The 22,637-nt window shown below is 63.9% G+C and overlaps 3 protein-coding genes across 5 annotated transcripts; 2 read left to right on the forward strand and 1 right to left on the reverse strand.

The window, feature by feature from the left end:
- The first annotated feature begins 1,925 nt into the window (after positions 1 to 1,925).
- ADAMTSL5 (ADAMTS like 5) lies at positions 1,926 to 6,958 on the forward strand. Its single transcript, XM_040593328.1, has 12 exons — positions 1,926 to 2,068; positions 2,899 to 2,968; positions 3,041 to 3,201; positions 3,610 to 3,670; positions 3,749 to 3,857; positions 3,953 to 4,080; positions 4,162 to 4,285; positions 4,883 to 4,966; positions 5,531 to 5,694; positions 5,772 to 6,015; positions 6,290 to 6,361; positions 6,443 to 6,958. The coding sequence occupies exons 1-12, from the start codon at positions 2,007 to 2,009 to the stop codon at positions 6,754 to 6,756; spliced, it is 1,593 nt and encodes a 530-aa protein (XP_040449262.1). The 5' UTR covers positions 1,926 to 2,006; the 3' UTR covers positions 6,757 to 6,958.
- Positions 6,959 to 10,857: 3,899 nt separating this feature from the next.
- PCSK4 (proprotein convertase subtilisin/kexin type 4) lies at positions 10,858 to 17,273 on the reverse strand. The gene is made up of 15 exons (XM_040590465.1): positions 17,085 to 17,273; positions 16,482 to 16,586; positions 16,293 to 16,388; positions 16,007 to 16,135; positions 15,254 to 15,330; positions 15,055 to 15,143; positions 14,310 to 14,482; positions 14,018 to 14,230; positions 13,667 to 13,767; positions 13,182 to 13,285; positions 12,922 to 13,039; positions 12,549 to 12,725; positions 12,120 to 12,244; positions 11,389 to 11,508; positions 10,858 to 11,303 (listed from the first exon to the last, which is right to left on the reverse strand). Exons 1-15 carry the CDS (start codon positions 17,271 to 17,273, stop codon positions 10,924 to 10,926), a joined length of 2,196 nt encoding a protein of 731 aa, XP_040446399.1. The 3' UTR covers positions 10,858 to 10,923.
- Positions 17,274 to 17,520: 247 nt separating this feature from the next.
- Positions 17,521 to 22,596, forward strand: REEP6 (receptor accessory protein 6). Of its 3 annotated transcripts, XR_005827516.1 has the most exons (7): positions 17,521 to 17,690; positions 20,318 to 20,411; positions 20,670 to 20,808; positions 21,124 to 21,292; positions 21,544 to 21,611; positions 22,109 to 22,284; positions 22,327 to 22,596. XR_005827516.1 is itself a non-coding variant. In XM_040591722.1 (6 exons), the coding sequence occupies exons 1-6, from the start codon at positions 17,576 to 17,578 to the stop codon at positions 22,124 to 22,126; spliced, it is 603 nt and encodes a 200-aa protein (XP_040447656.1). In that variant the 5' UTR covers positions 17,521 to 17,575; the 3' UTR covers positions 22,127 to 22,596. The 3 variants fall into 3 exon arrangements, 2 of the variants coding, with proteins under 2 accessions (XP_040447656.1, XP_040447657.1); XM_040591722.1 differs by having other exon boundaries at positions 22,109 to 22,596; XM_040591723.1 differs by lacking the exon at positions 21,544 to 21,611 and having other exon boundaries at positions 17,522 to 17,690; positions 22,109 to 22,596.
- Positions 22,597 to 22,637: the final 41 nt, after the last annotated feature.

A 22,637-nucleotide genomic window follows, 5' to 3' on the forward strand; every position in this document is an offset into this window, starting at 1 on the left:
AGCATCCCACTGCCTGCTCCCTGTGTCCCCACTTACATGGCACAGCCCAGGGCCCAGATGTCCGAGGCCACCCCATGTCCCTTGCGGTCCAACACCTCTGGGGCCAGGTGGCTGGGGGTCCCACAGAGCGCCCTGGGGAGACAAGCAGGGTGACCCCCTGTCCCATAGCACCCCCCCACAGCACCACAGCCCCACTCACCCCCAGCGCTGCCCTGCTGGTGCCACCTGCTGCGCCAGCCCCAGGTCTCCGATCTTCACCTGCATCTTCTCAGTCACCAAGAAGTTGCCTGCGGAGGGAGATGAGCTGGAGCGGGGGCAGTGGGGGTCACCCTCCCACCACCCCAGCTGCCCCACGCACTCAGCTTGAGGTCCCGGTGGACGATGCCCTGTCCGTGGAGGTAGCGCAGCCCTGAGATGATCTGCCGCAGGTAATACCGCACCTCCGGCTCTGTCAGCCTGCCCCGGGCCCGCACGATGTGGGCGAGGGACTGGGGACAGAGTCAGGAGCCAGCGTGGGGCCGGGTGAAGCCGCAGCAGGGGGGGACTCGGGTTTGGGGGGCCGGTGCTCGCTCACCCGCCGGCTGCAGTATTCCAGCAGCAGGTAGATGTGGCTGCGGTCGGCGAAGTGATGGTGGAGGTGGACAACGTGCCAGTGGCGCAGGCGGCTGTGCAGCTCCTGCTCCCGCTCCACCTGCATCGGCACGAGCCCGGCAGCCCCCCCGCGGGGAACCCTCTGGATCTGGGGACCCCTAGCACGCACCCTTGGGGAGACAGGGATGGGAACCCACCCAGCGACCCCAGAAGGAGGGAGAAGGGGCAAGCGGGGGCTCTGCAGGGTCCCTGTAGGCACTGCCCCCCCCCCCCGCCATCCCTGGAGACTTTGTGTGTGTCCTCCCAGACTCACCCTCTTCCCGATGCCCACCGCAGCCAGCCGGGCTCGTGGGATGACCTTCGCTGCGTAGACCCTGCCGCTGGCCACCTCCATCAGCTGGTAGCAGCACCCAAAGGCACCCTGCAAGGATGGTCCCTCAGGAATGAGCCGCTGGCACCCAGGGCGAGAAGCCACGGCAGAAGTGGGTGCTGGGTGTCAGGGTGCCCAGCTGCGGGCCCTTCCCAGGGGGCCAAGGAGCCCAGGGGACCCGGCTGGTGCTGCCCCAAGCCCCCCATCTGCTCTGCCACTCCCCCTGCCTCAGTTTCCCCTTCCCTGGAGGGGATGTAGTGGGTCCCCCTCAGAGCGAGACACCTCGGGGACCCCCTGCAGCCCTGCAGGATGCGGGTGTGTGACACCCGTGGGTGCCCAGCGGGGAGGGGGTGCTGGCTGGGGTGAGGGGCGGTGTGGGGGTGCAGGGATGGGGCGGAGGGGGGTTACCTCTCCCAGGAGCAGTCCGCGCTTGTAGAGCATCCCGCTGCCTGTGTCCTGGATGTACCGTGCGGGGAGTTCATCCCCTGCGCACCCCGGGCCCATCCTGCCCACTCTGCTCTGCCCTGGGGTTGGGGCACTCCAAGGGACACCCCCACCCTGGTGCTGTAACCCCTTCAGCTCCGGGCTGGGGGTGCGTGCGGCTGCCCTGTGAACCCAAGGGTGCTGGGTGCTGGGTGGGAAGCCCCTGGCACACCAAGCCCCCCCCAGCAGCCTCTACTGATGGCTAAGTGGGGACCCCCTGTGTGACTAAGCCCCGCCCTGCCCGGGATGCCCAGCACCGGGGGGTACTGGGAGGGTCCGGGATCAAGATAAGCACGGGTTGAGGGGGTCCATTTGCACCTTCCCCGCTGCAGCCCCCCTCGCCCACCAAAGCTCCGGACCCCAAAGGGTTAACGGGCGGCCGGGGAGGGCTGGGCGCACCTTTGGGGCTGGATATTAATAACGCGGCGGGGAGGGACGGGAGGCGAGCCGGGGGGGGGGAAGCCTCGCCCGGCCCCCCCCGGAGCTGCGCAGGCGATGCCCGATCGTCCCGGGTCCCCCCTCCCCGCCGCGGGGCCGGGACTGAGCCGCCGGGACACCGCGGATGAGGGGCGGCATGGCCGGGTGGGGGGATCGGGGAGGCTCCGGGGGACCCCACGATGCCGGGTAAGGTCCCGATTTCTGCTTAAACCCTCGCGGTACTGCCCCCCCCCCCCCCAACCACTCCGCCACCCCCCCTGCCCGGGGTCAGCTCCGCTCCTGGGGGAAACTGAGGCACGCCGTGCCCCCCGGTTGCCAGCGGGGTCTGGGCATCACCCGAACCCCCCCGCACACATCCTCGGAGCGACGGCACCGCGACCACCCGACCACCCGCCATCCCTGCTCCGCGGGGGGCGGGGGGCAAGCGGCCGGGGCTGCGGGCGGCCACTCACAACCCTCGTGGGAGCTGCGGGGGTGTGGGGGGAACCGGCTGGGCCGGGGGATTCCCCACCACGGGGCTGGGACCTCAGCACCCCCCCGACACCCCTGGGTTGGGGGGCTGCAGGGTCAAGCTCTTTGGAACCCAGGGTGGGGGGTGGGGGAGGACCACGCAAACACCACCACCCCCCCCATCCCACTTGCCCCACGGCGGGGCCGGATCCGGATCGGGGCGCGACGCGAGGTGCCGGCCCCGCTGCGCAGGTCTGGTCCTGTCCCAGCAGGCAGCGAGCCTGGGGCTGCGGGTGCGGGGGGCCTGGCCTGTGCCCGCCGCCACCGGGGCACGTGTGTGGGACCTGGCGTCGCCCACTCGGCTGCACCCACCTGCCCGAACCCACTCCTGGGTGCTGGGTGGCACCGGCCCCCACATCCCCCCTGGTGCCACCGGGGGACCCCCAGCTGTGTCTCATCTCACCTCCATTGCGCCTCCTTCCCCCTCGTGGGGTCCCCGTGGGGACCCCCCACTGGAGCCCCCCCACCCTGGGGACAGTGGGGCTCAGGGGTCTCTGCTCCCGCAGGTGCCGGTGGCCGTGGCAGCTGCTGCTCCTGGCCTGGCTCAGCCTGGGCTGCAGCGTTGGCACAGCACAGGTGAGGGGTTTGGGGTGTGCGACGGCACCCCCGGGCTGCCGCAGCCCAGCGCTGACTGTCACCTTCGTGCAGGGCCCAGCCCTGGGGACACTGGCGGGGATCCCCGAGCCCCCAGCCCCTGCTCAGCCCCGCCGGCAGCTGGCCCCGGGCGCCTGGGGGCCCTGGGGACCCTGGACCCCCTGCTCCAGCTCCTGCGGGGATGGCGTCACCGTCCGCACCCGGAGGTGCCTGCGGTGAGTGGTGCACAGGGCAGCATGGCCCCCCCCCGGGTTGTCCCCACTCCCCTGCACCCCCCAAATCCCATGTGGCACCCAAATCCCGCGGCAAGGCTCTGCCACCACCTTCCACATGTGTCCCTGTGCGCTTTGGCCATATTCCAGCCTGGTTTCAGAGGGGGAGGAATGGGGGGAGCTGGACCTTGGTGCCTCCATCCTGGGGTGCAGCTCTGGCAGGATGTGGCCCCGTGTGCTGGGACATCGTGGTCCCCTCTCCTGCTCCCCTGGGGGGATGCATCGCCACTAGTTCGGTGGCTTGGTGGCCCCGGAGCCGGGGGGAGTCCCAGTAGGGGACACGGGGCGCAGGCAAGGGATGCTCCGTGGGGGCAATGTCCCTGCCCCACCGTGGTGATGTTGTGGCCGTAGGTCCACTGAGGAGGAGCCGTGCACAGGTGACCCACGGCAGTACCGGCTCTGCCAGCTCCAGGTAAGCCTTGGGAAGGCCACGGCACTGGCATGGCCACCAGTCCTGGACCCCTGGGGTTCCATCCTGCTGCTCCCACAGGGCTGCCCCAGCGGCTCGGTGCCTTTCCGTGCCATGCAATGCTCCCTCTACGACAACAAGCCTGTCCTGGGCACGCCGGTGCGGTACCGCTGGGTGCCCTTCCATGGAGGTGAGCCCCAGGGTGGTGGGTGGCATCACCAGGCTAGCCGGGGGCCGTGGCTGCCACCAGCATCACCCCCTTCCCTTCCTACCCGGCTCCGGCAGCCCCCAACGTCTGCGACCTCAACTGCCTGGCCATGGGGCACAACTTCTACTACACCTTCGGCCGGGTGCTGGACGGCACCCGCTGCAGCCCTGGCTCCCCGGACCTCTGCGTCGGTGGGCGCTGCCTGGTGGGTGATGTGGGGCTGGGACCCCCAGAGCCCCTGGCTCTGAGCCCCCCCACCCTGAGGCTGGGTCTTGGCTCCCCACAGAGCGTGGGCTGCGATGGGATCCTGGGCTCGGGCACGCGGTCTGACGCCTGCGGCCAGTGCGGTGGTGGCCATGAAATGTGTCTCTTCGTGCACCGCCTCTTCCAGGGCGCGGACCCTTCCTCCGGTGAATGAACCATTGCCCCGGCCCCCTCCATGGGTGAATGCTTTGGCTCTTGGCTCCCTGTCCTCCCATCCCCCATCTGTGTCCCCAAGGCATCGCCTGGGTCCCCTGTCACCCCGTCCCCTCTCCACCTCCCCCGTCGCCACTGGGGCATCGTCCCTGATCCATTCCTGACCCAATGCGCAGGGACAGGGACAGCAGGCTTGGAGGAGACTCCTCACTGGGGTGGTTTTGCCTCATTGATGAGGGTGTTGCTCCTCCAGGGGGGTCCTTTGGGGTCCCCAGGGGCATTCAGGGGTCTCTGGGGGCACCCAGGGTCCTCGTGGCCACATCCAGTGTCCATGGGGCGCCTGGCCAGGCTGTGGGGACGATGGTGCTGGTGAGGGAAGACAGCCCTGGATGGCACCCCAGGGCCATCGTCAGGTCCCCCAGTTGTCCCAGCACCTGGGGCCTGGCAGGGTTGATGCTGCTGGTGCTGCCCCAGACCCGGAGCTCCTCTGTGCCTGGTCCCCCCAACTCTGTCCCCCTTCCCCATCCCCAGGCTGTCCCTTTGGGCCATGCCCTGGCTCTGCCCTAACTCTGACATTCCCCCTGCCCCAGGTTATTTTGGGTACATGAACGTGACCACAATCCCGGCTGGGGCCACCCACATCAAGGTGACAGACAAGAGCCGTAACTACCTCGGTAGGACATATCCTGTCTCAGTCCCAGTCGGTCCTGGTTGGTGCCACCCATGGGTGCAGGCAGGGCAGGGCAGGGGGTGGCCGTGCCGTGCCGTGCCGGTTCCCCGCTCAGATGCTGTTTTGAGCATCATGGGTTCAGTGAACTCGCCAGCACTCAGGGCAATTTTCCAGAGGCCACGGCTATGGATTTCAGGAAGGGCTGAGCTGGAGCGGGGCCAGGACAGCCACCACGGGACCAAGACTGGGACCCCCCATCCCCAGACCCCCCCAAATCCTCCGTCCTGATGCAGGCAGGGCCCTGTCCCCAGCTGGGACCAGGGCTTGTGGGGTGGGGTGGGGGGAGTTGTGCACCAGGGTTTGGCTCCAGCTTGGGACCAAAGCCAAGATCTTACAAGAAAGCAGATTTCTCCCGAGCCCCAACCGCAGCTCTCTCAGCCCACGCTGCCCTCCCTGCTCTGGGAGAGGCCTCTGGTGGGGACCCAGGCATCAGGGCTGCCCCCCAGCCCAGCACGGGGGTCCCGGGGACCGTGTGGTGCTCGGCCCCCGGACACACTCCCGCCCGCAGCCCTGATGACGAGCGATGGGCGCTACGTGCTCAACGGGGACTGGTCCATTGCCTGGCCGGGGCCTTATGAGGTGGCTGGCACCCAGCTGCGCTACACCCGAGCCCCCAACGGCACCGAAAGCCTGGAGGCTCCCGGGCCCACTGATGAGGATCTGCACGTGATGGTGAGGGCAGAGGTGGCATGGAGGGGGGGGGGCAGCCGGCCCCCATCGCTCCCCTTAGCTCTGCCCCTGCCCTGCAGGTCCTGCTGCAGGAGCACAACCCTGGCATCGAGTACGAGTTCTGGCTGCCCCGCAGGCACCCCCAGCCCAGCCGTGGTGATGCCAGCCCCCTGCGGCAGCCCCAGCCCCGGGGGGCTGGGAGCCCCCCTCCCGAGGAGCCCCTGGTCACCCCAGCCCCCGTGCCACTGCCCCAGCCCAGGGGCTCTGCCACGGAGCTGCCACCAAGAAGCCCCCCTGGCTGGAGCTGGGCCGGGGCTGCCGCAGGTGCCTGCTGCCTCACAGGGATCCCCAAAGCCCCCCACCCCCCGGGTCTCTGCTGTAGGGGGTGTCTCAGAGAGCCTCAGGGGCAAAAATGAGATGGGGCCCTAAAAAAGGGCCCCCTGACTTAACCCTTCCCAGGAGTCACAGGAGCGCGGTGTGTCCCCTCTCTCCTTATGGGTTATGGACCCTCAATGCCCCCTCCCACCACTGCAGGAGGGGGTTTTGGGGGTGCCATGTCCCCTCTCCCCCCTAAACTGCTGCAGCTTTGCCCCCACAGGGCGATGCGGGAGGTGCCGCCCGACCAAGGGACGTTCTCAGCGCATCCGACACTTCTGCCAGAGCGACTTCGGTGAGCCCCAGGACTGGGAAGGGGCTCGGGGTGATGCTGGGGGATGTGCCTGGCTCAGGGTGCCCCGTGCCCGCCCCACAGTCTTCCAGGGCCGGATCCTGGCGCGGCGCTTGGTAGGGCAGGAGACACGCTACGAGGTGGAGGTGCAAACGCCGTATCGACACCGCTTCCCGCTGGTGCGCCGGGAGTACCTGTGGGTGCCCAACACCTGCGGCTGCCCCCCGCTCCGGCAGGGCGGCCAGTACCTGCTGATGGCACGGCGGCACGTCAACTACGAGCACACGCTCAACCGCATCCTGCTGCAGGACGATGGCTACGCCCGGCCGTGGACGCCCCGCGAGGACCGGCTGGTGCGGGAGGCAGCCCGGCACTGCCCCCAGCCCCAGCCACCCTGAGATCCCCCACCAGGCTCCATCACCTGGGGAGGGAGCAGCGGGTGGGACCCCGGGGTTTGGAAATGCTTCTGCGGTGCATTGAGCCCTTTCCATGGCTGTAGAGGGGCCAGGCCCCCCAGGGACACCCCCGTCCTGCCCTCTGCCCTGTGCTGGGCAACTCACCGTCCATGGGGCTGACTTGGCTGGGGGGGGGGCATGAAGGAGGGCGGTAATTTATTCTATTTTTGCAGAAAATAAACCCGTATATCACCTCACTCGCTGTGTGCCCCTTCTTGGCTGGAGCTGGCGCATGGCATCCCATGCCATCCCCACCACAGGGTGCCTGGGCAGGGGGTCGCCTCCTGCATCCCCGTGCTGAGCCCCCGGCGCCATGCAGCCGCCCAGCAGCATGTCCCTGGGATGGACACCCGCCAGGCACTGCCTTTCGAGGTCAGGGACCTGCTGCTTATCTCTTTTCCGGCGGAGGCGAGTGGGTCCCTCCCTGTGCCGGAGCCCCCTTGTCCGTAACCCAACCCAGGGGCTGGCGGGCACAGCCGCGGGGCCCACACAGGGATGGGATGTGCCTGGGGGGGCTATACTGGGCACCCCAGGGTACAGCACCCACTCGGGGCTCCTGGGATGATCTCACACCCAGCCAGGGTGGGGTTTGGAGCTGGTGCTGGGGAAGAGCTGAGCTCTCCCAGCTCGTGGCACTGGTGACTGTTTCCAGACTGGGCACAGCTGGAGGGTACCCAGGGTGGGTGTATTGGGGGGGCAGGAGTAGCAGCTCCCAGCCCAGGAGGGTCCTTAGCACATCGGGTAATTAATCACCAGAAGCCAGAGATGAGCCTGGGGCGGGGGGGGGGGGGGGGGGGCAGCTGGGGCTCTGTACTGGGCTCCCCAGCTGGTCCCAGTAAAGCCTGAGTGATGCCGTGTGCTCTGGAGCGCAGGTGCCTTGGAGTGATTAGGGCTGGAAAGGGGCCTCCACCCTATAAAATGCCCCCTCCCACCCACCACCCTGTCCCATAGCTGGTTTGGGGTTGCTGGGGGTTTTCCTGGGTGGGGTGGGTAAGCTGGCTGTTGTGCCCCTGGGGGTCCCCAGGACAGCACCCCCAGCTCCAGGAGCTCTTCTGGTGCAACGAATGTCAGCAGCCCCAGGGCTGGGGCTCTGCGCTGTCACCTTTGGGCACCCTGAGTGTGGGGTCTCCCCGTGTGGCCGTCCCATGGTGGGTTTGGGGACACTTCCCCCACGTGCAGAGACCCTGCAGGGAGAGCAGAGATGCATCGGGGGCTCTTGGCTACCGAGGCTGGTGCTTGCCAACGTGCCAAGAGCCGGCAGAGAGAACGGAACCAGGGGGAGCACTGCCCGCTGTGGGGCTGGGACCCCTGGGAGCATGTCCCATGTCCCTCTCTTGGTGCCTGTGACCCCCAGGAAGGTCTGGCTGGTGAAGCTGTGACTCAAAGGGGACCATTGCAGGCTGGTGTCTGCTTCCCCCTGCTCTGGGGGAAGGGGTGAGCATGTGCCCCCCTGGGCAATCCCTACCTGGGGAAGGGGGGTCACCCCCTGTTGTGCTGCCAGGACCCCTCTGTTCCCCAAGTGCCTGCTTCTCATGGCTCCCTGTGGATGTGTGCTGGGTGCCCAAGGGAGGGGGTCCCTGCAGCCCCCCCCCAGCAGCACCACTGACCCCCTGCCTTCCTCCAGCCAGGCTGGTCCCAGCAGGGATGGTCCCCAGAAGACCTGCAGCCTGTCAAAGCATGCCCTTGTCCTGGAGCTGGGAGGGGGCGGGGGGGCTGCAGCCCTGGGTTTGGGGGTCTGACGTTGTTCACTGGCTGCAGGAGGGGACCCCGGGCTGCTCCTGGTGCTTGTGGGGTGCTGTGGCCACCGTCACCGTGGTCTGCCAGGGAGATGCCTACAAGGTGGGTGCTGGGGTCAGGATAGCTGGGTGCTGGGTCTCCAGTGGGGATGGGGGGGGTCTGGCATGGAGGGCTGTGGCTTGGGGCCGCTGGATGGCAATGAAGAGCCGCGTTGTCCACACGGCCTCTGTGCCGCTGTCCTCTGCTTGTAGGCTGAGGGGAAGGGGGCCCACTGCCTGAAATCCAGGGGAGAGTGTGGCTGAGGGACCCCTGGGATCCTACTCGGGTCCTGCTCTTGGCCATCACCTTGGTGTCAGGACGTGGTTGCTGGTGTTTTTTCTGGGGCTTCCTGCAGATGCTGTTTCCTTCCAGGTCCATGTGAAGCCGCATCCCCATGTGCAGCAGTTCTTGGAGAGCCTTTCCAAGCCCTACAAGGTACCCAGAGCCCCCACATTTCCCCCGGGGTCCATGGGGAGCTGGTGGGGTGCCGCTGCATCGGGGTGATGGGGGGACTCGGGCAGCCTGTGCAGGGACCTCTGCCCCTTCCCCCAGATCTTCATCTTCACAACCACAAAGCAGGACTGTGCCGAGAAGGTCCTGAATGTGCTGGACCCCAAGAAGAAGCCGATCTGGTGATGGCCTTGGTGAAGCCCAGCTGGGGACCTCCAGGGTGGCAGGGACTGGTCCCACTGGGACCACCTCTGTGCCTGGGGCTGCTGCTGGAGGGACCTGACTCACCTGGGCAGGGACCTGGCCAAGACGGTGGCCCTGCACCACCAGGGCTTCCCTGCCCAGGTACTGGCAGTGCTGGCTCTCATGGTGGGGGGGTTGTGTGCACTGTCCCCCCGGCAGCACCGCAGCTGCCATGGCACCTCCACGGCCAGCGTTCACTCTCCCCAGGCTGCCAACAGGCTCCTGGTGCCGAGGTGGTGGTGGGACCCACGGGACGAGCAACTGCCGCACCTCTCCCTGCTGCTGGGACAGCTCAGCTGGCTGCTGAGGGCTGAGGAGGGCAGGGTGGGCTGAGCTGCCCTTGTCCCCCCTCCAGGCGCAACCCTCCCCTATCCCCGTCTCCCTCTGTGCACCACAATCGGGTTCCAGCACCGCAGGCTGCCCGCTGAGGACTGGGCCAGCCCTGGCAGAGGAGTGGGATGGAGGAGATGCCGCGGTGGGGCTGGCGCTGCCGTGGGACATGTGCCTGGTACATCCAGGCTCTACCCATCCTGCAGCACGGGGCTGGATGGTGTTTTGGCAAAGCTGTTGCCCCCAGGGCTCTCCCTTGGCCTGGGTCCCAGCTGGGCCGGGGCTGGGGGTCCCACCGGGGAGAGCCCCTTGCTCTCAGCTGCCTTTTGAGGAAAAGCTTCGTCTTGGTGCCCCTGCCTGTGCTCTGTGAGGTCTGGCCGAGGGTTTTTTTGTGGTGATTGCACACTCAGACAAAGGTCTCGCTCTCATCCTGTTACTCCCTCAGCTGTGCAAGCACCCCACACTCGGGGATGGCACAGCCGGCATGGGGGGGACAGGACAAACCGCCCCCACCCTGCCACGCTGCGGCCGTGTCCTGGGACAGCCGGGGTGCTGCGGTTGGGAGGCTGAGCCTGGCCTGGTGCCGATGTCCCTTGGGAGGGCCCCAGCTGGCAGCACTCCCCATGCCCGTCCCAGCCCTGCCTGGTGCCGTGCTGCGTGCCGGGGCGCAGCTGCTGCCAGCCCTAATGGGACAGCGAGGGCTGAGGGCATTTGTCCCCACCCGCTGCGGGTGAGGGGGACAGTAGGGCAGCCCTGGGATGCAGCAACCCCGAGACCCCTTTTTTAAAGGGCTAAAGGCTGCTGGTTGACAAGAACCGGGGAGCATGCCGTGCAGCAGCGGTGCGTGTCCAGGCTGTTCTCCCCAGGCAGTGCTTGCGAGCCCTCCGCCAGAGGCTGCGTGGGGTGATGGCTGGCGCTGGAGGGGCTGGCTGTGTTGCTCGGGTGCAGCTGTTTGGAGAGAAGTCACATCTCCTCCTCCCCACGGCCCCCTGTGCCTCGCCAAGGACACAGGGCTGCCAGCCACGCAGCCCGGCCCTTCTGGGAATAGCTGCCCTGCAGCAGCGTGCCAGGCTGGGCCCCCTGCACGGCTCGGATCCCTGGGGGCTGGGGCGGGGGGCAAGGCAGGGAAGCCATCTCCCCGTCTCTGCTGCTGCACAGAGCTGGACACGGGGTGGGATTGGCCTGGGCGCTGCTGGGAAGGGAAGTCACCCTTTGGAGAGGCAACAACCAGTTTATTTTGAAAGTCAGGGGAGGGCAGCTCTGTCCCGAGCTGGGATCCAGCAGCCTGTGTCCCTGCACCCCAGGCTGCTGTCACACTGACCTTCCAACCCGGCGACAGCAGGCGCTACCTTTCACACAGCAAAAGGCCACACGATATGTGACATAAAGGCCGGCTGAGAGGATCAGGCTGCCACAGATGAAGACAGGGAGACGGCCACCCTGCAGCTGCTCCTTGGGGGGGAAGCCCTGTGGAGGGGAGCAGGAGTGGGTGAGCTCGTCGAAGGTGCGGGAGGAGGGACAGGCTGTGCAGTTGTTGGCCGAAGCACCCTGGCACGTGTAGCAGGAGGGGTGGCAGCTGGCACAGACGCGGGCCATGGCTGTGGCGCTGGCTCTCCAGGTACGGCTGTAGGAGCGTGGAGGGCAGTAGGGCAGGCAGGAGCGCTGGTAGGCGTACGAAGAGCCGTTGCACTCTGTGGAGGGATGGTGGTGTGAGCCAGGCTGCGGGGCCATCCAGGGCAGAGAGGACTGTCCCCTCCTGCCTGAAGACTTGCTCACCCTCGCAGGCTCCCTGCGCGTCCCGCCTGATGCACTTGTCCACAGCAGAGGCTGCAAAGCGCCTGGCCACCATGTCCTCGTCTGTGCCGTGGAGGTGCAGGATGAAGCTGGTCAGCAGACCTGGGGGCAGGAGGGACAACACTTGGTGCTGGTGGCAGCCACATTCCCACCCTCCAGCACCTGGGATGTGCAAGCTGGGGGGCTGGAAGCTTTGGGGCTGTGTGTGGGAGAACATGCAATGCCCATGTGCTGGCCAGAGAGACCCTCAAACCAAGCAACCATGGTTGGGCAGAAAAAGAGAGCTGGCATGCCCGGGAGGAGCAGGATGAGGACAAGCCAACAAGTTGATTATCAATGTGGGGGAAGGAAGAACAAAGAACAACTGGGTACCGGGTAACTTAAGGGCAGGTGGGGCCAGGCTCTTTACAGTGGAGCTCAGCAACAGGACAAGGGGCAACAGGCACAGACTCCAACACAGTCAGATGGAACTTCATATGAGGAAAACCTTTTTTTTTTCTAAGGGTGACTGGAACAGGCTGCCCAGAGAGGCTGTGGCATCTCCTCATTCAAAACCCACCTGGATACAACTCTGTGCAACCTTCTCTAGGAGACCCTGCCTGAGCAGGGGGTTGGACTAGATGATCTTCAGAGGCCCCTTCCAACCCTGACCACGCTGTGATTCCATGACCCCAGTAAAAGGGGTTCACTCCCCCAGCAACCCCCACACCCACCTGTGTTATAGGCATCGCCCTTGTTCTCTAGCTGGAGCACCCAGGTCCCATTGGGGTTCTCGTCCCAGAAGTGGGTGGACATGAAGGTCCAGTCCTTGTAGCCCTGCTGGCTGGTGTCATATGGGCTGGAGGAGAGGGGAGGAGAGCTCAGTGACAGCCTCAGGGGCTGGAGGGGTGGGATGCGGCTCCAGGGGACCCTAGAGTCACCCTGATCTTGGTATGAGCAGGCATCACCAAGACATGGCAGGGCCACAGAGGAGTTTTGGGCACAGTGAGCCTGTTCCCTGCGGGGGCCAGAAGCAGCCACCTCGCTGTCAGGAAGTCTCCTGGCCCCGGGAGAGGCTGTGAGATGGGGAGCCTCCTGTGCCCCCCAGCAGCTGGTAAGGCTCACTGCAACATGCTCCCTGTGGGCCCGCAGAGCCCCCTTACCGCACGGTCACCAGCGTGGACGTAGTCCCCATCGGGCTGGTCAGAGCGATCACCAGGTCCCCTCTGCGGCTGTAGCTCAAAGAGAGCTGGACCTGGACATGCTCCAGCGAGCGGATGCACTTGGTCCTCCCAGAGCAGGAGACATCTGTAGAGACGGTGAGCTTGGAGCCAATGGTCCTGTCGAGTACAAGACAGAGAGAGGTAAGGGCGTCTCTTCCCGCTCCGTGGGCCTCCTGCCCTCCACCACAACCTCTAAGCACAGCCCTGTGGCTACAGCAGGAGCTGTGCAGCCTGTTCCTGCAACGGGCACAGCGTGACTTTGCTGCAAGCAAGTCCCTGTGTGAGGTCAGACCCAGGGGGTCTCGTCCCTTACTGAGGGGCATGAAGCGCCTTGACCGAACACTTCTGCTGAGGCTGAGTTCCTGTCCATGCCTTGGCCATCTCCACCAGCAGACCAGCATCCAGGAGCCCGTAGCCGTAGTAGTGGCTCACTGAAAAGCAGATGCCCCCCAAGAGAGGACACGTGAGCCCCCCCGCGCTGAGACCACAGCGGGGGCTCCTGCCCCAGGTTGGTTGGCAGGAGTCTGAGGGGCAGCACGGCTCCCCGCAGGCAGCGGCTGAGTCCCCACTCACCCTTGCGTCCAGCCCCGTTCACAGCCCAGTCTTCTGCCTGCAGGTGAGTGGGCTTGGAGGTCCTGACTACGAGATGCTGCAGGTCACGCCAGGTCAGTGCTGGGCTGGAAGCAAGGAGGACTTGGGGACAGAGGTCTCTGCTTTAGGTTAGCTTTTGAGGGTAAGATTTGGCTCTTTTAACTTCTGACATGGGTGAGTTAGCTGTCTGAGTCCGAGCTGGTCCCCTCACAACCTCCTATGCTGCTGAAATGGGAGCAACAGAGACCTCCAGAGGACAACTCTCCTTCTGCCTTTGGCCACTCTGCCACATTGTCTTGGGAGAAGATGCCGCCCCACCAGAGCCCGGGTAGACCTCAGCTCTGCACCCCCTAACCTCCCTGCTAGCAAAGTCCCCCTTCCTTGTTCCTGCAGGGTTTTGGTGAGGCCCCAGGTTTCCCCCCGGGGTTTCCCCCCGGGGACTGTCCTGCTGCCACAATGTCACCTACTTGGCCTCCAGTGCGAGGGCGATCACTCCTGCGGCCAGTGGAGCCGAGGCGGAGGTGCCCGTGTGCTTGTTGGTGCAGCGGTGGTGCAGGTCGGTGGTCACCTGAGGGTGAGAGGGGGGTCTTGGCACGATTGCCTGCTGCTGGAGCGGAGGGCAGGACCGGCTGGAGTTGGGTAACTTCAGTAAATGCTCCCTCCGGGTCCCCTCATGCTTTTTGAAGTCTAACACAGACACTTTACTAAAGCCCCCCTCTGCCTCCCCAGGTAAGGAAGGCTCGGATGACCCCGCTCTGTGCTGGGAAGTGGTGTCTGCCCAAGGGTCACTGCTCCGGCAGAGCTGCCATGGCACTCACAATCTGCACCTCGCTTGTGGTCCTGCTGCTGTAGGTGGTGGTGAGGATGGCAGCGCAGCCCTCGCTGTACCAGGGCTTCTGGCCGCCTGCCAGAACACTGCCCACGGACAAGGTGTAGATGCTGTTGGCGTAGCCATCGCAGTTGCAGTTGTCGTAGTTGATCCCACCGTTGCCAGAGGCCCAGATGAAGATGGAGCCAAGACCACCCCGTCCCTGGCAGGGAGGAGGCAGAGGGAGGGTGAGCAGGGAGTCCTTGCACCAGTGGGGTCCCCGAGGCCAGCACCAAGCTTACTTTTTTGACCCCTCTGTAGAAGGCCTTCGCAGCCAGCACACCTGGCCCGTCCACAGTCTTCCCATCATCCATGGGACCCCAGCTGGCACTGTAGATATGGATGTGCTGGGGATGCAGACTGAGGGACTGAGCCTCCACCATGTCCGTGATGAGACCATCCAGCATCCGCACACCTGCAGGGCCAGGACAAGGAGCAGCAGTGTCCAAGAGGCGGCAGCACTTGGGATGCCATGCTGGCTCACTCCGGGTAGATGGGAGCTTCACACATGCAGGACCACTGTAAGTGCTGAGGACCTTCTTGCTGGCCCCTGCTTCACCCCCCCAGTTGCCTTGAGCCCCTTTCACATGACGCTGCCCTAAGGAGATCAGGCTCCCACAGGTCTGTACAGCTGCTGCCATGTGGTGGTTTCCAAAGCTCCTCCTTAAGCCCTTTGCAATTAAGCCTGTGAGTTCTCTCAGCTTTTAACCCCATTTGCCACACTCGCTTCTGCAGGGGAGCCTGAGCCTGCATGGTGCTGGTGCTGCCTGCAGGAGCCTGGTGTTATGGTGGGCATTAAACTCCCAAGGAAGGCTGAGCCCTGCACCATGGCCAGATGTGTGGTAACACTGCAACACCCTTTACTTCCCTGCAAGCCCCTGGTTCCCCCCAGAGCAGCCCCGCCTGGGGCCACGCGTCCCCCCCCCGCAGCATGCTGAAGCTGTTTTGCAACTTTCCTCCTGCCAGCACACCGGAGCAATGGCTCACCTCCAACTTTGGCGTTGTATGCAACACCTGCTCCGCAGATTTGGTTGTTGGCAACAGCCGCCACTTCTCCTGCACAGCGTGTCCCATGCCTGAAGGACATAGCCTGTGAGCCAGCCTCTGTGAAGGGTGAAGGGGCCTGGGACAGCCTCATCCCCCAGAGAGATAAAGCACCCAGTACAGGGTGCTAGGAAAAACTTACCAGTTCTCGTCCGTGGTGGTGTACCTGGGCTGGGGATCGGGGTCGTTGTTATTGAAGTCATAACTTGCCAGGGGGTCCTATTACAAAAAGAGGCACCAGCATGAGCAAACTGCCTTTCAACACAGGCTGTGACTGCTCAGCATAGGCACCTGGCACCTCACCTGGTGTCTGGCAGTGTGGATCACCCTGCCTGCCCACAAGCTCGCTGCCTGCCCAGCCTGGAGAGGGCAAGGGAGGCCCCTTTGCACCCAGCAGCTGCCCCAGGTCAGCCTGGAGTTGTTGGAAACAGGGTTTCGCTCAAGGAGCGTAACTTTGCACATCACTGTACTGCTTCATTGTGGCCAGGCTTGTGTCCAGTGAGAAAGCCCAGCATGGTGAGTCACCTGAGGGTGAGCCTTGCCAGCCACACGGTGAAGAGAGAGGAACTACAAATCACTGAAACCATGCTGTTATAAACAACTAAGATGTACCTATCCTTTCCTCTTAGCTCTCAGAGCACGTGAGGATTTACTAGCTTTACTGGCTTTGCAGCTTGCTGTAATTACATCTATTTTGGAGATTTGAGCATGTACAAGTTCTAACGTTTCCTTGATGTGAGAACACTGCGGGAGACACCAAACCTTTTGATCCAGCCACAGAGAGGCAGAGTCCCATGCGTGGGATGAAGGCACCAGCTCCCACCCTCCCCAGGAGACAACACACCCTGAAGGAGCCGGTTCACGCAGCCCATGCTGCTCAGCCCCTTGTAGTTACATAGTTGGCAGACAGGTCCGGGTGATCCTTCTCAATCCCATCGTCCAGGACGGTCAGCACAACCCCCAGCCCGGTGTACCCTTTGCTCCAAGCACTGAGGATGTTTAGATCAGGATTGATGTCATTGTTCTGGAAAACAGATTACATTTAATCAGCCCCTGGGCAGCAGGCTGCGGGTGACCTTCAGGGACTCTTCTGCTGCCTCATCACTGGCAGCATTAGTACTGTTTACGTGTCGGTGAGGTGATTTGCTTGAGGATTAGAAGAGAAAGCGGTAAAATCTCACCATGTACCACTGTTGATGGAACAAAGGATCTGTTGGCACCACGCTGATGCTTCTCTTTGTGCGCCTCTTCACAGTTTGCTGCTCAAACCAGAGGACCTGGGTAGGAAGCAGCAGCGGTGGTGGTGTCAGACAGAGCCTGCCCAGCATGGCACGCAGCAGCCTCAGTCCCTGCAGCCGTCTCCTCCCTACCTTTGGCTCTTTAGTCAGACGCATATTCCAGCCCCAGTGTCTGCTTAAGGCTCTCTGCCTGGTGCCGCGGTGTTTGAAATGATAATAAGGCTCTCCCTCCATCACCTGCCGGTGCAAAGAGCTGTTGTAAGAGAATGTTTCTAGACAAGCAGCCGGGCTGCGGGAGCGTGTGCCAGCTCTGTGTGGCCTGTAGAGACCAGACAGACACATTGGATGTCAGTTGTACATGGCAGGACAAGCAGAGCATCACTCAGAGATGGGGCAGGCTCCCAAGGGAGGTTTGGGGGTGCCCTTTGGGTTTCCTTGCTCACCCATGCACACGCAGAGGTGCTTAGCAATGCCAAGCTCATGCTTTTATCTGCATCCAATGGTTTAAAACCAGTAGAGGGAATAATTCAATGCCCTATTTTAAAATTAAACCAGCTCTGGGACATGTGGTGGGGATGAGCGGAGGGGACAAGCAGAGGATGAGTGAAGGCGGACACACCACACTATGGCCAAGGTTGGAAGGGACCTCTGGAGATCACCTAGCCCAACGACAGGTGTGCCCTGTCCCCCTAACCGTGGCAGCTGTCTGGCCTGCACCCACCCACCAGGCCGCACCTGGCCCAAGCAGAGAAGGCCAAGCCGGCGGGCCAGGTCCCTGGCCTTCCGCGGCCCCGCCGCCACCCGCACAGCCCAGCTGCTCAGGTAGATGTGGGGCTTGGTGGGGCCTGGCAGGGCGGCAGTGACCACCATCATCACCAGTACCACCAGTACCAGCCCCAGCGCCGGTCTCGACCACGCCGCCATCCGGGCCACGGGCATTGAGCGGGTGTTGCCATGGCGACGGCACCGCCCCGCCAGTCTCGGCCTGGCTCCGCCCCCTTCCAAACCTGGCCGCGCCCCCTCCCGGCTTTGGCCCCGTCCATCCGCGCTCTGGTCTCGCCCTATTCAGCTCTGTCCCCGCCCACCCCCTCTCTGGCTCCGCCCCTCCCCGCTCTAGCCGAGTCCCTCTCTAACCGCTCCCCGCCCCTCCGTGGCCCCACCTCCCCGTGGCCCGGCCCCGCCCCTCCGTGGCCCGGCGCCGTGGCAGCGGGGCGGCCGCCGCAGCCATGGGCACGGTGCTGCAGCGCCTGCAGCGCCTCCTCGATCGCCCCGGGCCACTTGGCGACCTGCTGGGCCGCCTGGAGGCCCGCACCGGCGTCCAGCGGCTCTACCTGGCCACAGGTGCGACCGGCACCCCCGGGTCCCCCCCATCACCCCGGTCCTCCCTTCCCGCCCCTCCCATTTGGGGGGGTCTCCGAGGGTCTCTCCTCTATCCTGGGGTGTCCTGGCAGCCCCTCTGGGCTGTCGGGGGCGGGGGGCACGGGCAAGACCCCCATTTGGGCACACTGGCGGAGCAGGGCCGGGATGAGGGCCGGGGAGGGGGGGCAGCACCGCCTGTCCTCACCTTCGGCAGGCGTGAAATCCCGCACACTGACCCAAGGGGGAAGCACACCCCAAAACCCGTGGGGTCTGCATGTCTGAGGTGTCAGCCAGGCCCTCAAGACCCTGCAGAAGCCTGGCCTTGACGGAAGGGGGTCTGTCGGGTCCCCAAATCATGGCAGGTCTGTCCAGTTGGGGACAGGAGCTCCTGTCCCAGTGTCCCTGTCCTCCCTGCCCGGCAGGAGGGCAGAGGCCCGGCTGTTAACCCGATCCTGTTTGCTCATTCCTGGGAAACCAGCTGGCATCTCCTGGAGGAACGTCCTCCCAGCATGACATGACCCCCCTCCGCGCTCTGACCCTCGGCCCGGTCCTGCTCTCTGCCAATTCACACCCCTCCGCATTCTCCAATTTGCTATTTTATATGAAACCTTTCCTGGTTTCCCCCTTCCTCAGCCTTTCACCTTCCGGTGCGATTTCCTGGTCCTTTACCTGCTGCGGGGCTCATTTTCCCACTCAGAGGGGAAAGGGCTCCATGAACGGGCACGTGCCATTGCCAGCAGGTTGGGTGTGGACGTGGTGGGTGGCAGCCGGGCGGCTTCTGAGCAAAAGGGTCTGGGGGCTTCGGTGGTGCTCAGGTCTGATGAGTTTTTGGGGGTAGGGGAGGAATAGAGGCACCGTTTCCACTGAAGAGCAATGATCCTGAGTTCTCGGTCCCTGTCCTGGAAAGGAGAAGCTGCTGCTAAACTAAAAATACTGGATTTGTCCCTCCTCTGGCTCTGGAGTAATCCCTGATTTGTGTTTGAAGCCAGCAGGGTCGGTTCTGGATCCCCGGAGCCAGGAACAACCCCTGGGCTGTGGTTTGGAGCCCATCTTGCCTGGCCTCTGGGCAGCACAGCCAGGTCAGCCATGCAGTGGCTTTGGCGGAGTAAAAAATCATCCCGGAGGATGGTGTCTCCTTCCCAAGGCACAGGGCCTGCCCTCACGCTGGCTGCTTGCCCTCCTTGCTGGGACAGGCATGGTGGGATGGCTCCAGCCACCCCCCTCAGCAGCTCTTTGTAAGCAAAACCTTTCACTTGGTTTTTTGCTGTTACATAAATTTCTCTGGGGGCTAAACTTAGCCCATGAAATCCTTCCTAAGGCTCTGGGGGAAAATAAAACCCAGCGCTGCCTGAACCTGCCTCGGAGTTTTCCTTGAAGGGAGATTTGTGATTGCTCCAAAGCCGTGTTGCTCCTGCCTGTCTCCTGGGAAAGACCCGAAGCCCTGTTGGTGCCCGGGGGGGGGGGCGGGCAGAGCAAGGTGCAGAAATGCTGCAGTGAGCAGAGCGGGGATAATCCATCCCCTGAGCCCAAGCAAGGGCTTTTCTCTAATTCACTGGCACAGACGAGTTAAGTCCTGGCTTTCCTGCCCGCTGCAGGGCACAGAGCTTGCGCGGACGGAGGAGTTTTTACGGAGCGTGGGGGAGATGCTGCTGGCCTGTGACTGTAAATACCCTTGACTCCGGCTCTGCATGTCCCCCCAAGCTGCTTTCTTGCCCCCATCAGGGTCTGTGTGTCAGCAGGTTGGGAGGGAGCTGTGGGGGGCTGGCATCTCCGGGCCCCCTGAGCCCACACCTGAGCAAGAGTTCTTCCCTGTGGCCACGGTTTTGGCAGCAAGGGCTCCTTGCCCTGGCTTCCCACATCCACCGGCTCTCCCAGCTCCACTGATCCGGCCTCTGTCTGAGGGCTGGGCAGGCTCCAAATGACCAAAGTCTTGGCTTACATTTAATTTTAATGATTTAATTTAATAACAAGGCAGTGGGATTGGATTGCTCGTTCTCAAGGGGCTGAATTCTTAATGAACAGCGGCTGCTCAGCACAAGCACGTGCAGGAGCTGTGTCTAGGGAGCAGAAGGGAGCTGCCCCCAGGCCCTTGGCTCCGGTGGCAAGGCTTTTCCTTGAACAGTCGTTACCAAAATGCCAGGCGGTTCCAAGCCCTGCGCACAGAGAAGCTCGGTGCTTTGACTTTGGACCGCAGGTGTGTGTTAAAAGTCTCTGCTTCTGACATCTCCGCAACCTTGGCCCACGTCCAGGCTGGCGACGGGTCAAAAGCTTTGCAAGTTTATTGTGGTAAAGTCCCTTCCAGGCCAGGGAGGGGACAAACGGTGACAGGAGGAGGTTGCAGCTCCCTTGGGAATGAGCAAGCACCTGCACTCCATGACAGACTCTGCCACGTGGCTGCGCAGATGGCATGTTGAGCAACTCCGTGGTCTGGTGTGCAGAGGGTCATACTGGGATTAACTGATGGTGGCTGTTATTCCCAACTAGAGGGTCCTAGCATGTGCCTTTTCTCACTACTGCGATGAGAAAGCTGCTCAGCAGACTGAGCCGGGGTCTCTCCTCACCATCTATGTCAGCAGGCATGTGACGGTCCTTTCTGTCCCCCCTGGCAGGTTCTGTGGCATTCCTGGGGCTGTACCTCGTGTTTGGCTATGGCGCCTCACTGCTCTGCAACCTCATTGGCTTCGTCTACCCCGCATACGTCTCGTAAGTACCAGTGTCCCAGCTCAGCCTCCCTTGCAGCATCTGGAGAGCATTCCCTGGCCTTAGCTGAGGGTCTCCTTGGTAAACAGGGAGTTACAGTTGGGAAGCTCTTAGGACCTTCCTGAAAATGCTGGGACCTAGCTTGGGAGCAGCAGCACCCGGTAGGCAGGTTTGTTCCAGGGTTTGGAGGACTGGGGAAGGAGGTGCCCACCCTGGCAGCAGGACTGCAGCAGCAGTGCCCTTCTCGCTCTCCTGCTGCAGCATCAAAGCCATCGAGAGCTCCAGCAAGGAGGATGACACCACGTGGCTGACCTACTGGGTGGTATACGGCATCTTCAGCGTAGCAGAGTTCTTCTCTGACACCTTCCTCTACTGGTTCCCCTTCTACTACGCTGGAAAGGTAATGGCTTTGCCAGGGGCTGCTGGGGCCAGTCCTTTGACTTGGTGGGTGAACTTGGAGGAAGCAAGTGTGATGGGCTCTGCCCTGTTATCAGGGTGGTGGTTGTGGCCACGGTGGGGCCACAGTCCAGTGTGGAGCCTCCCACATCAGCTGAGGTCCTGGTACCTCCAGCGAGCTCCAGCCTTGGGAAGCTGCTGCCTTTGGGCCAAGCTGGGACTGGAGCAGCTCAGCTCTTCTCTCTTGTGGGGGCTGCTTTGCTCAGCCTGGGCTCTGCCTTACCATCTTCCAGCTCTGGAGTGTCTCTCCTCCCTGCAGTGCCTGTTCCTGGTGTGGTGCATGGCCCCCGTCTCCTGGAATGGGTCGCAGGTGCTCTACCAGAACATCATCCGGCCCTGGTTCCTCAAGCATCACCAGACCGTGGACAACGTGCTGGGCGACCTCAGTGCTAAAGCCCTGGACACAGCTTCCAGCATCACCCGAGAAGGTAATGTGGGTCCCCCAGTCCCCGCTGTCCTTCCCTGTGTCTGGGGCAGGCTGTCTTCTCTGGAGCACAGCCCAGCTCCACTGGGATGCAGGCAACTCTCACTTTAATTACCAGCAAGCAGCTGTCTCTCTGTGACCGCGGGCCGTGCTCTCACGGCTGCAGCCCCGTCCCGCCGTGGTGGCAGGAGCCAGGCTGGGGGCTCGCTCTCGTCTCTATAATTCTCTCTCTTCTCTTTGCGCCTCACGGTCCAGTCCTGCAGACTCTGGTCAGCAGCAGAGCCCGGCTGACGGCCGAGGTGGCACCGCAGCTCAGCTTGTCTGTATGTAAAGAGCCGCGGTTCCCGCTGCCGCTGAAGGGGGAAGGGGACGTTCTGCGCTGGTTGCCTTGCTGCTACCACCTGACACTTGGCCGAATCCCGTGGATGGCCACGGCACTGGCCAAACCACTCTCCTGCTCTTGCAAATGCTGATGTGGCCCACGCACAACCACCCCTTCCTCCCTTGGCATTGGTAGAGCAGGCGCTTGCCCTCCTGCTTCTCCGTAGCCAGAAACACCTCCCATAGCCAGACCCCCAAGCCATGTGTCGTCCCTTGGCCCTGCCATGTCTGTGTGTTCCTCAGCGCTGGCACCAACTTGGGGCTTCCAACCAAAGCCCGCTGGATGCAGGAGCTGCCTGCCAGGCCTGGGGAGGGCAGGAGCGGGAGGGAACGGGAACGGGATGGTGGTGCACGGCCAGGCTGGGCTCATCCCCAGGCCACTGGCTGGTGGCCACTGCTCCAGGGACAGGCTCCAACACTGTCCCCGTGTCTCTTGCAGCCTCCAGAGCAGCCCTGAACCTGGCACAGGAAGCGGAGAAGAGCAAGTGAGAGGGGCCTGTAGTGGCACCGGCACCGCAACCCCGAGCCTGGGCCTGGAGCCACCCAGGCCAGGCCTGGGTCTGCCTAGGCCAGACCTTGGGCCCTTAGTCCACCTATGCCAGGCCCGGGTCCCAGGTCGCAGCCCCCACTGAGCCAGACCCAGGTCCCGAGACCCAGGTCCCAGCCCCCACTGAGCCAGACCCGGGTCCCGAGTCCCAGACCCCAACCCCCACTGGGCCAGACCCAGACCCAGACCCAAGTCCAAGACCCGGGTCCCAGGTCCCAGCCCCACTGGGCCAGACCCAGGCTCCAGGTCCCAGGTCCCACATTCCAGGTCCCACTAGGCCAGGCCCGGGCCCGGGCCCGTCTTCCCCTGACCCGATCCCAGCCCCCACCGCTGCTGCCCCCAATAAACCCCCGGAGACCCCCATGGCTCCGCGAACCACCCCCCTCCGTGTGCTCCCTGTGGGCGGCGCCTTTAAGAGCGA

This window comes from Falco naumanni, chromosome 4 (genome assembly GCF_017639655.2).
Source record: "Falco naumanni isolate bFalNau1 chromosome 4, bFalNau1.pat, whole genome shotgun sequence".
NCBI lineage: Eukaryota > Metazoa > Chordata > Aves > Falconiformes > Falconidae > Falco > Falco naumanni.